This window comes from Copadichromis virginalis, linkage group LG15 (assembly GCF_057382275.1).
Source record: "Copadichromis virginalis isolate Kocher_CV1m ecotype Utaka linkage group LG15, C_Virginalis_male_GT1.1, whole genome shotgun sequence".
In the NCBI taxonomy this organism is placed as follows: domain Eukaryota; kingdom Metazoa; phylum Chordata; class Actinopteri; order Cichliformes; family Cichlidae; genus Copadichromis; species Copadichromis virginalis.
In genome coordinates this window covers 11561004-11574078 of record NC_140632.1, presented here as the reverse complement: position 1 = coordinate 11574078, position 13075 = coordinate 11561004, and the positions used below count along the sequence as shown (strand labels likewise).

Genomic DNA, 13075 nt, shown 5'->3' with positions numbered 1-13075 from the left:
TAGTCACCTCCAATGAAGTTTTAATTGCATCACTCCACTTTTCTGTTACCCCCTTCTTAGTGCAGTATTGAGCAATTACTGCAGGCTTCCTGTTTTTTGTATTAGTCCTTGCCAGGTCACATGCTGCCTTTTCACTCAAGATGTCAAAATCATTTAATTAATTTCATAAAAGAGGAGCAGAGCCGAATCACAAAAGCCATCAGCCATGCAGATGGAGGCAGCAGCTCTTCTACAGCATTCTGTCTTCAGTCTGTTTCCACAGAAAGTATTACTAGATTAGCAACGTTGTTTTTGGATATGGTTTAAATTTGGTTCTTGCTTAGAGTTGCTTGCAATTGTACAAAACGTTTTTTTTTTAATCTTGCAGCCTGCCTCATAGTCAGCTGACCCATTTATCCATATTTAATTAGTAACATGGTAGAAGCTATGAACTCGGTTGTCAAATATTCAGTGCAGACACAGTTCTGGGAGTGTCATAGTAAGGTTACACCAGTTTAGGCCCTGGGTTGAGCTGACTGTGTAGGTCCCTCATTCTTGTGTACTTTAAATTGGTGACCTTTGACAGCAGTATTGTAATGCTGATATGTTATTATAATGAATGCTATGCACACATGCTACTATACACTTTATACTGACTGCAGCTTTTTCTGTGAGTTTTCTGTGACGATTCTCAAGCGAATAAATGTCTTTTATAATTTACCTACAGTGAAAACTCTTTTGCTTTATTTCAGACTCCCACTGTCGTTGACAATCAAATGACATTTGACCTAGTCTCCCCTAATTGTCATCTGCTTTGTAGTGAGGTTAGTATTCAATATTTGTTTTCTACTTTACACTGACTTGTTGTTAGCTGTCATCCATCAGTGCTCAGATAGTCTAATTCCAATGTCAGCAGAGTGATGTCTGACTGACAGAAACAAATTATATGGGGGAAAATGTAATGCCCTTTGTGAATTAAAAATCAGATGATTGAGGGTTTCGCTAACGGATGCAGACCGATTTTCCTCTCTCTTCTCCATCCTGTCTCTGCTCCATGCTCCATGAAGCTGATGAGGTGGATTGTCAGCGAGATCCACATTCTTTGGATGCAGTTTAACTGCCCATCTACAGAGCACGAGGGATGGAGACCTTGGGGGCACATCTACTCTATGTGTAAGGTGGTGAATGGTCATGTGCCACTTTTCAACAGCTATGGCAAATACATCATCAGACTTTACTGGATGGTAAGGATCCAGACAGAATGCAAACACATACTCAGACATGAGTATGGTTCGGAAGAAGCCCTTTTTACTAGTGAGAATTGCTTTGGTTTGACGTTTATGCAGAACTAGAAAATTCTCTTATCGCTGCTTAGGAAGTCGCAGCTTTACAGCAACTGTTTATTAATGAATCTTTTAAAAATAGGCATAGCTGGATTGCAAAACATTGTCATACATTCTTCAACAGACTGCAGGATGTAGCACATGAGTAGGGAGTGGTAGCGGACTGATGGGGGATGTAGGGGGGGAAGGGATGAGAAAGCCTTATCCTCTCAGAGCTCAAATCAATCAGTCTCGCTGCTGTGCCAAAAGTGGCTGGGCTTCATACATTGCCTGATGAATAGATAAGGCTTAACAGGAGTCAGCTGCTTCTCACAGAGCAAAGCTCAAGTTTTATAACTACACTTAGTAAAACCCTGAGAGCAGGCACAGCCTATGAGGATGATAGCGTCGTTCAGTTTGATTATGTGTAAGTGTAAAGACTTCACAGGTTTAAAAACATTGCACAGGAACACAGTCTGAGGGCTTGCATTAGAATCTCTGTATGGCAGACCTTGCATCTTTGTGTCTTTTCAGAGGGAGAGACAATTTGGGTCAACAAGAGAGTGAAAAAGACAGAGTGATATTGTTCTGTGACTGTGACACTGTGACTCTTGCCTTGACAAACAAGACTGACATGGTTGTAGGCAGCCGTCCCCGTGCCAACCTTAGCACGCTAGCAGATGGTTGTTGAGATGGCATTAAGCACCCAGCCCCCATCACCCTCTTCCCATTTCCTTCTCTGTTTTTCCTTAAAGGCTGCTCCTTTTCTCTCAGTCACTTGATTCTTTGTGGTTCCGTGCCTATATTTTTCCGTATGGATCCTGTCAACACTGTGTTCCCATTCCTGCTTTTCTTGATCTGTCCTATAATTTCCCCAATTGCACTGTATTTTCATCCACCGGTCCTTATCTGGGCAGTGGTTTGACGAGAAAAGGGTAGAGCAAGTGAGAAATGGAATATTCGTTCGACCTCTGTGTGGGTTTGCATTACTTGGGTACACTGTTCTGATAGATAAGGAGAACTGCGGATGTGATTATTACCTGCTTTGCTGCGTTTCCTTAAGCAGCGTGAAACTCCCTCAGATGGCCTCCAGATAGACCACAACACAGATAATGGCTTAAGACACAAGCATAATCATGGCAAATGCTAAGGAGAAATGTGGGACAGCAATACCAAAAGGCTGTCCTATCCTGAAGATGCAACCCCAGTTCCAAAAAAGTTGGAACTCCAAACTCCAAAATAATCTGCCAGATAATCATCTAAACAACACAAATCAATTGTTTAGCCCTCTTTTTTGTGGAGCACTCATTTTTTTACGTCGTTTTATTTTTCACTGTCTTTTCTTTCCTTCCTTTCTTTTTTTCAGGGTTGTTGGAGGAAGATATTAGTGGATGATTTTATGCCATTTGATGAGGACAATAACCTGCTTCTCCCTGCCTCTACCTGTCAGTCAGAGTTATGGCCAATGCTGCTGGCTAAAGCTCTAATTAAAGTGGCAAACACAAAGTGAGTTAACATATGTTCAGACAGAAACTTTATAAGTATTTTAGCACTACCCCAAGGAGCTGGGGAAATAATTTATAATCCTAATGTAATGCTGCTTTAGAACAGACCTCGAGTTTTTTGTAAGTAGCAGCAAATAAGGCCACAGTAAAAATACATCACACAGTATGCACCCCAAGACTGTACACTAAACCTAATTTCAGCAGGGTTACTGTACAGTGTTAAATTTTAATTTATTTCAATAAATATATATGGGGATAAACTATATATGCGTGAAAAACGGAGCAAGTCATTAAATCTGCTCACTTTGTTTTTTGTTATTTCCTCCCCGTCTAAGTGCATTGTAGATGTTTTCATGTTTCCAATTTTCACCGTGAAACTTAGTTTCAGGACGTTAATCTCTAAGCTGGCAAACATATGTGTGTTGCCCACATTTGTTGAAAAAATTTGAAGCTTACACACATGCACAAGAACCCCTGCGGAGTGCCATTTGCTGACTTGGCTGTACCTTCCCAGGACTTATCCTGTGTATTTGCCATGGGTGTAATTTGACAGTGTAATTTGGTGGCAGATAGACAATGTTCATGCCTCTGATGGGCTGTTCTGTTGTCGCTTGAAGGTTGAGACATAGATGTTTCAGCTAGGGCAGAAAATAAAGAGTCTTCCTCATAATAATAATAATAATAATTTATAAGACATACGTTTTAATATAATAAATGTCTAATTTACCTGTTCAGGTGTTCGCTACTGCTTTTCAGAAAAACTTTTTGTCATTTTTTTGTGAAAGCTGAATATGAGGTCTCGTTCACTTTGGTGCTGAGCAGGATTTTTGGCAGGATTAAAGACTATGGCATTACCATGTAAGTTTTATGAATTTCACTTACTCGAACATAGCATGAACGTGGACTGGACTCCCAAAAGGACCAATTAAAGCAAGGGCAGCTGTCTCTTTCAAGCGAAAATTGTGTGAGAAGGATACCTAATATAGACATTCTTGCACACACACTCCTCAGAATTATTTGAGCAGTTACAAGGTTTACCAACTAATGCAAATTCAACAATGCTGAATGTAGCCTGAACCTAAATTTTTGGTGTTCTTGATATGTATTAAAAAAAAAACTATACTATAAAAATGCCCAAGTCAGGATAATGTGACTCTTAGAATACTACTAGGTATCAATGACCTTTGTTGTCCTATTAGCTGTAATTCAAAAGCATGACCGGAAATTAATGACACAATCTAAACACACAGTTCTTTACTATGTTTGAAAACAGAAAGACACATTCAATATTTCTTCTCAGTTAACAGCATTCTCATGATTTAACCACCCTGTCACCAATCACATTAAACACTTATTTCCCGCGTTGAAACCGTCACCTCACATGATCTGTTTGAGAACAGTGCCAGTGCTAAAAATGGTAGTTTGAGTGCTGTATCTGGTATGTTGCATATTTTGAACAAAAGAAAAAAAAAAGTTCTTATGTGTTTGTTTCTCAGTTTGTCAGATGTCTGCGGGGGGATGGACCAGTTCACTTTTATCCACACCCTCACCAGCTGGATTCCAGAAACTCGTCCTATAAAGTAAGGACTTTAATGGTTGACCATACTTTTTGATCTATTGTATGATATGTGCTTTGTATGTTCTATGTCACTTTCTGTTCAATAAATTATACACTGACGGGATGCTTCATTAGTACACCTGTTCAACTGCTCATTAACACAGGTATGTCAGCCAATCACATGGCAGCCACTCATTGCATTTAAGGATGTCAATATGGTCATGATGACCTGATTTAGCTCAAAATGAGCATCAGAATGAGGAAGAAAGGTTATTTAAATGACTTTGAACGTGGTGTATTTGTTGGTGCCAAAAGAGCTGGTCTAAGTATTTCAAAAACTGCTGATCTACTGGAATTTTCCCACACAACCATGTGCTCCAAAAAAGAGAAACTATTCAGTGTGGAGGATATTGTCTTGGCAAACTTTAAGCCCCCTAGACATTCAAGCACAACAGCCACCTGAGTATTGCTGTTGACTACATCGATGACTTTATGTAATGTGCCATGACTCAAACCTCGCATCATCTCAAACTGGTTTTGTGAACATGACAGTTAGTTCACTTCACTCAAATGGCCTCCACAGTCACCAGATGTCAATAGATCCAATAGAGCACCTTTGGGAGTGTGGTGGAACTGGAGATTCAGATCATGGATGAGCAGCCAGTAAATCTGTAGCAACTGTGTGATGCTGTGATGTAAATACCAAAATCTCAGAGGAATGTTTGAAGGCAATCGGGGAATCCAGTACTGGCAAAGTGTACTAATAAGGTATCCAGTGGATATACATGGAATATATGTTCCGTTTACTGTGTGTCTTTGTTAACAGGGCTGATATTTTTAATTTTTTTATATAGTTTAAGGTCTGTGGCAAAAATAATGCAGAAAATTGCATCTGTCCTCAGAGATGGAAGGAGATATGTTGTATACTGGAGGGAGAGTAATATCAGTGTAGAACTGCAGCTCATCAGTGATAGAGCTTTAATGGGGCAACAGTATTTGTTGGTGGACCCAGGGAGTGTTATTCTCTGTAGCTCAGCAGGTTAGCTGTTGTTAGTGGGTCGCCTGGGAAATCTTATCAGCACGTGCAATAAATGAGCATGACATTTGTTTGTGTTTCAGACTGATTAATGAAACATGAAGTTGTAGTTACTTATGCACTTGCCCACACAGAATACGCAGGATCTAATATACCTCAGTTACTGCAAGGTAGAAGTTCTGACAATATAAACATAGTAAATAAATATATCATTATGTTAAATATTATGTGACACTGTAAAGTACCCTTAGGATGCTTCTTTCTTTTGCTTGTAATATTCAATTAGACTGCTAAACACAAAGACGGTCAAAAACGCTAAAATAAATAACACATTTACATCCTCTCTGCCTGTACTAATAACAAGTAACTGTATATTAGTGCAGCTAATACTGCCACTTAGCAATATTAGCTCAAGTTGTTTTTATTCATGCACTGCAGCCCTAACCTTTCTAGACATTACCATACTGAGTTATGCATGAGAACTTCAGAATCGTTCGGACCGGACATTAAAGGACTTGGCTTTTCCTTTAAGCTCCACAGTACAAAGTCGATGTAATGTCCGATTGAGCTCATGCAAGAATAGAGAAATTGATTGCATGGAGAAGTCAAATGAAATGAGTTGGTGACACATGTTCATCTCCTGGATGCTCTGTCCAGTCATCACCTGTTTCCAAACCTTTGAAAGTGCAGACTGGTGAAGCTGGTATACCTGAACGACACTACAGACTTTTATTTTTGCTCATTCATTTCTTTGTGAGATGTTCAGGGGGTTTCTTGCATGTACTGGCTGTAGTATCAAGTCCACCTCCCCCACCCGTCCACCTCCACCCCCGAATCAGTGAAAAAGTCAATAATTTCCTTTGGATGCATGCTTGCTTTTTCACATGACTGTGTATACAACAGCCTATTGTATTGCAAACAAAGGGACAGTATAGGAAGAGGAACTGAAATTGCAGTTGTCACAAAGACACTAAGCAAAAGTGTACTTCATTTGACATCTGACACACTTAAAGTTGGAATGAGTTACAAATAAAAAGGGTTTAACTCACAACTACTAGGGTTAAGCCTTGTTTCACTTTTCTGAGCTGAGCAGTTTCAGACCTGCTTTCCATTCATTCAGGCCTGCTTTCAGAACAAAATGACTGGGTGTGCATCAGAAATTAGTGAAAATGATCTATACCTATAGACCTTACAAAGGATAACCTTGGAAAAACGCGGGAGCATGGTATAATGGTTGTCAAACAACATCTTTATTGATATATACTCTGGTGTCAAAACTCATCATCAAGGGTACTGGTGACATTGTGAAATGTTTTCTATTTGGGGCAGATAGTTAACAAGTGATTACAGTGAAACTAATATAACCTGCTGTAGCCTGATAATGTTGTCTTTATCTCTCTTTCAGGTCAGTGTACTTGAGAGAAATTTGGGATTTCTTACAACACTCCATTCCTACATTTAAACACCTGGATGACAGTTTGCCAGTGACGAAGCCTGAGCCCACAGATGCAGCTCAAGTGAAGGATTCCACCCTAAGTAGCAGCAAGAATCAGCTACTGGAGTCAGAGCAATGTAAAGGTAGATATTGTGCCTCAGTTAGACACAACAAGTAAGACACAAAGTCACAAAGAGGCAAATAATTATGCAATTATACATACTTGCAAACTTTTGTCTCAATTACACCCTCTGCTTGCACATTTAATTGAGTGAGTAAGTCAATGCAGTCAGCCATTACTGTCATAATTTGTATGCACAGAATTGCTTTGCTGCTCAGTTAATTAATTTATCAGCAGAAGGTTTTAGAATCATTTCTGTGTCCTGTGTCTTTGTAACTGTGCTGTATTAATGGATTTATATGTCATGTCTACATTTCCTTTGGTGAATTAACAGCTATATGCAATATATATTTCCTTTCCCAAGGCACACCAGAAGCCAGTCTGTTTCTCACCACAATGACATAAAAAGGACAAAACTGAATTACGTGAAACTTGGTAGAGAGGTAGAGGAAGGTCTGCTTAATTTAAATACGGAGGTCCTGCTTAAAAGTTCACAAGTATAGAGTTAATGCTTATAGAGCTAAAGAAATCCAACTTGTAGCAATCACAGTTTTGGTCTAGGGATTTACTTTAGGACAGGACAGGCTTAAGACCTAAAGTCACTACTTTGCTGTACTTCAAAATGCCAAACTTTCTGAACTCCGTTGTCAGCCCTGGGGCCTCTTTCATGTTACATCAAGAATAACTTCCTGTCTTTTGTGAGGTCTGCCGCCCATATATTATGGAGTGCAGAGGGTTAATGTGTGTATGGTGGACCATGAATAAACCAGCAGAGGGAGCTTTAGAAGGGTAAATTATTTGGTGCTCCCGCAGGGCAGGAGAGCTTCCCCGGTCAACTGTGGGAAGATAAAAGTGAAACGTCCTCACAAATGTATTTGTTGCTTGGAGTTGTTTCAGGCCATAGCAGAAATACAATGCTTTTTAAGGCTGTACAGTTCATTTAAATGCTTTGCTCAAAATGCTAATTGCGTGGATAAATTAGCTAAGGTCTTGGTGTTGCATATTAAAGGTGAAGGGGCAAAACAGGTAATTATGAGGTAATTATGTGGAAGAAAAGCTTCCTCTTGTATTAAAACCTGCATATGTAATATTCAGAGTATTGAATTCAGAAATCCTTTTGTGATGTTTTGCTATTTTCAACTTCTATATAAATTAAAATCTATCTTTGTTTTGCTCTCACATTCACCCACCTGCTCTTTCTGACAGTAGACTGTTCCCTGTGCTCTGCTACAGTCTCACTTGTTTGGAATAACTCAAGTGTTGCATATTAACATAATGTAATGTCATGCATGTGAAGGTGGTATTACTTCACAAAACATTTTCTGCTTGAGGGAAATCTGCTGCATTGTCCTTTTCTACGTATGCAAACACTAAAAGACCCTACACGTTTCTTCTATTTCGCTGTTTTGGTGCTTACTGTGAAATTCCAGTGAAATGCAGAAATTAGTAGTCAATGTGACAACAACTTCTCTTTTCAATTTTTAATGTGTAGCCTTTATATTAGCCTGGCGGTGTTCCCATCACTCTTCACCATGGTCGGCCAAATTGATTTTCCATGTCTCCTGGCCCATGTGCTCTTATATGATATACTTTTAAGATGCACTAAAGGGGGAAGAACTCCCTAAAGAACCTAAATATAGCCTCATTGTTTATACCCGTGGAGGACAATAGTGTTTTTTAATGTAATCTTTCTAGTCTGGGAAAATAGGGGTAAATGTAATAAAAGGATAGAGTGCAAATAGAAATACACAATGTATCGCCAACTGCTGCACCTCTAAGAAAAAACAAACATACAGCACGTGGAACACAAAAATTAGAAAATACACAGATATATAGGTCAACAATCTTCTTATAGTGTGAATGTGAGAGAGAGAGGGTGGGAGTATCTGTGTCTTTGTCTCAGATGTACTTGATAGTGAAGGTGTAAAGCCGCAATAACGCCCCCAGGAGCCAGAGGCAGACTGGCTTGATACCAGGACAACCGTGCAATCCACAGCTCCCAAGAGTACCGTAGACATAAGGTCACACTTCTCTGCGACATCCCCGGAGGAAGGCCACACGACCAAAGGGTGAGAGGACCAGAGGCAACGGGAAGTTGACCCTGCTAGAGGCGGGCCACCCTTGCACGAGTTGAGATCCAGGTCCCAAGGAGGAGGTCCAAGCCAGGAAGTCGGCCAACGACCACACCAGAACATCCAGCCATGCACCGTGGAACCAACAAACAGAGAAGCCTCCAGTGGGGAGCGTTGACCATGTCCCACAGGGGCAAAGGCTCAGCGAGCTCCAGCCATGCACACACACACTCATACAGGCCGTTCGCTCACTCACTCTCACCTAGCAGTAGGTTTAAAAAATTATTTTCCGATTCAAATCGATTTTAGCTTGAATAACGTGATATTGATTAATTAAATCCTGAATCGATTTTTAAATATAAATGTATTTTGCCAGAAACGCCAGAATCTCAGGTTAAAGCTCACAAAACTATTTGAGAGCAGGTAAACACATTCGGCACAAAGATGTAAACACGGATCGTGCACCCAACAGCACATAAACAGACACGCCATCGGGTGGTGAAAGCTGACATCTCAGAGATTCTGATGCCGACAGGTTTCGTCACTCTCTGACCAAAATTCACGTCACCAGCAGCAAAAGAAGATCAAAGCTACACTTCACATTTAATAAACATTGTCATTAATTCCCTCTTGCTTTTGCTGTTTAAACACACGATAAAATCACACTTCCTGCACAGCTCTTTCTCTCTCTCATTGTACTGAATAGAATAGTTTGCCATCTCAAATCTCTGTTTTCTTCATTATTCACTTGCTTATTAAACATCAGTCTAGTGTTGTGTACAGTGCTATCGGCCTGTTGTTTTTTTTTCTTTTTCCAACAAGAAAGCCTAATTTTGACTGTTTAATACCAAAGAAATTTAAACTTTGTAAAATCATGGCAAATTGCAAAACGCTTGGCTGTGTCTCTAATAAAACCTCTGTAACTTCGCTCTGCTTCACTTCAGCAGCATCAGGTAATGTTCATATGTTGATTCATGGTTTTCTTCTGTTTTTGATGCACTGCAGAATATTTTTAAGGGGGTTATCTGCTATAAAAAGCCAGACCAGGGAAATTTCCTTCATGTTTTTCTGTGTTTTATCCTCAGTTACTTTGACACAAAGGCATCTGCTGTGATGAAGTCTCACACGTGTCAGCTTTGTTTTTATACATAGATATAAAAATATGGATATGTACTGATAAATGATCAGAATTATAATATTTCTAACAGTCTGAATCAAAATTGAATCGAATCGGGACCTTGTGAATCGGAATCGAATCGATTATAGAAATCAGTGACGATAACCAGCCCTACACTCACCGACCCACTAATGACACATAGAAAGACATAAAGACACATGTACACATATTGACCCCCTCCCCTTAGAGGTGTTGGCGAGCAGGTGCTGCCGCGAACCAGCAGCAAACTGGGACAAAGCCAAAGCGTACCACAAACTGCCTGTACGACCCCCATTCCAGGCAGGGGGTGTGAAACAGGTTGTAGGAAGCTATTTTGTGTATGGTATTTTTTGTCAGCTCTGCTTTCTCTTTTGTTGGATTTAATTTAATTGTTGTGTGGCGCTTTCACTATATTGATGTTACTATTTAGAATCAATCACATTTAGTCTAAAATTAGTTGTATATTAACACTTATGACAATGCAGTTTAACTGTACCTGTTATTCTTCATTGCGTGTGTTTCTCAGCAGACCCTGACATAGTGGTTTGTGCTGCCTGCTACCCTTTTCAACTACATAACGGTTCCTTTGGGTTTCGCCAAATGGTATGTCTTTTTAATATTCCTCCTAAAATGTTGACCACGTATATATGTTGACTCATAATGTGCAATTTTTAGTCTTCAGACTTTTGGAACTATGAAATTTTGATTTCACTTGCTAGAGATTGTAGTTAGGTATTTAGTGCAAATTTGCGAGGATACAAATTCACATTTTGATGTAACTGTAACATGCACATCGTGACAGGTTTAAAGTATATATACACAAATTTTATGTAATGATTTCATATACTGTACTGTGTCTTGAGTCAAGACTCATTTCTTTATATTTATTTAACTGTAATTTTCTAAAGGCTCCTGAGAAATAGTTCTGCAGGCTCTCCAAAGGTTTTTTGTATGTTAACCCACTTAACATGTAACTATGAATCATCCAAGCATTAATAAAATCACCTAATTCACAGAATGAACCAGTGTTGTATCCACACAACTTAGCAAAGAACCAGTTTCAAATGGTATCTTTAGGCACTTTGTTACAAGTGGTCTGTTACAAAAACACATAATTTGTTCCCATTTCCTGAGCTTAATCTTTGAAAAATGTGAATGATAACAGAGTTTGACAGGCATAAAACAAATAAATAAAAAATCTGACATATTTCAGCATAATTAGCAGTTTATCCTTAAAAAATCTGAGGCCTGAAAAATGTTTATAGCAAATGAACAGTATCTGAAAGTCTTGTGCTTAAGTAATATCCAGCAAAGATCTGGCACAGGACCTGAGAGACACACTCTAGACCCTTTACTTGAGCCATCTACTGTTCGTTGAAAGCTCATCAGAAATGGTCTCGGTGGAAAGCTGGCTGTCAAGAAGCCATTCTCTAGAAAGGGAAACAGCACAAAGGGCTGAGGTATGCCAAATTACACAAGAACTGGACTGAAATTCAGTAGCAACAGGTCTGATGGAAAATTTCCAAGTTTTACATTTTTGATTTAAAATGCCACCAGTATGTATGGTGGGGTTCATGACAGTGAGTGTCTACAGTTATCTGTAAAACATACTGACACACTGGAGTCTCTGTCATGGTTTGGGCCAGTTGTGTCGGAGATCTTTTCAAAATTGATGGTAAATGGACTGGTGCTTATATAGCTCATTGGCAGGGGTTCCAATTGTCAACAGGACAGTAATCACAAGCACACTGCCACTGCAGTAATTATACCTGGGTGGAAAAACACACAATGAAACTCAGTCAGGGATTGGCCTCCCCAGAGCCTGTACCTCCACATTATTGAAGCAGTGTGGGATCATCTTGACAGAGAAAGGAGCAAAACACATGCAAAGAAGAGCTTTAAACGTCCTTCAAGAAGCCTGGAGAACTATTCCTGAAAAGAAATTTTTCCCAAGAGAGTTCAGGCTATGATGTTTAAAAAAGTGATCATACCAAATATTGACTTTAAAGCTCATTAGAATTGTGCAATTGCTGTTTTTGCCTTACATACTGTATTTTCATGTATTTTGGCAGATGTGTCTGAACTTATTGCCTGAATGATTCTGTCCTCCATGCTAATATGTCGCTATGTTTTTAAACTAACACCTTAGATAATCACACAATATTGTTAAAATGCAGTGGGTGTTAAAGATTAAAAAAATGTTTACTATATACACCCCTAAACCTGATTGGAGAACAGTTTCTAATTATCTGCCAGAGTATTTTTTAAATATTAATGGTTGACTCCTGCATGCATGATTTCTGTGTATGTGTGTCGGTTATGCAGGCTAATTCCTCTGAATTTCTACGTCGTTATGGCCTCTCCTTGCTACACAGCCATGCTGTCCTGTTGACTCGTACCCGCGCATGCCCGCTAGAGTCACCACCCAAACCTCCACCTGTGCCCCGTTGGAAACTCATCCGTCAGCCCAAGGAGATCTTGGTCACTGCTGAACCAAAGAGTAAGTTAGAGGAAGATTGAAACAGGAAATGAAAGATGTTAAAATTAAGTTTGGAAAAAAGGCGGTGAAGGAGAATCAGGAGGAGTATGCAGGGGAGGATATCAAACAAATAGAAAAGCACAAATTATGCGATAGCGTGTAGGTGAATGTCATAAATAAATATGACTCCAACGAAAAGTGAGTGTTAATGCAGGAGATTTAGAACCTGCACTAGAGAGGGCATGCAGCACCGCATGCTGAAATGAAAATAGGAGTAGGGCAGCTACATTATTTCAGTTTTGAAAATAGCTGCTGGCTCAGGTATATCTGACATCAGCTGATCTCTGAGTGAAAAACAGAAAATGAAGTAAAAAGAGTCAGAGTGTGAAAAATCGGTGCTGGCATGATATGT

The 13075-nt window shown here is 39.5% G+C and overlaps 1 protein-coding gene across 8 annotated transcripts in view; it reads left to right on the top strand.

The window, feature by feature from the left end:
• Positions 1-13075, top strand: part of adgb (androglobin) — a 37526-nt gene that overhangs the window by 1200 nt on the left and 23251 nt on the right. For 6 of the 8 annotated variants that reach the window (XM_085431906.1, XM_085431903.1, XM_085431900.1 and 3 more), the window contains exons 4-10: positions 732-803; positions 1047-1223; positions 2668-2807; positions 4303-4386; positions 6806-6978; positions 10711-10787; positions 12510-12684. In XM_085431906.1, coding sequence (XP_085288032.1) covers positions 732-803; positions 1047-1223; positions 2668-2807; positions 4303-4386; positions 6806-6978; positions 10711-10787; positions 12510-12684 — 898 coding nt within the window. The remainder of the gene's footprint in view (positions 1-731; positions 804-1046; positions 1224-2667; positions 2808-4302; positions 4387-6805; positions 6979-10710; positions 10788-12509; positions 12685-13075) is intronic. The other 2 variants (XM_085431901.1, XM_085431905.1) reach the window with 2 other exon arrangements.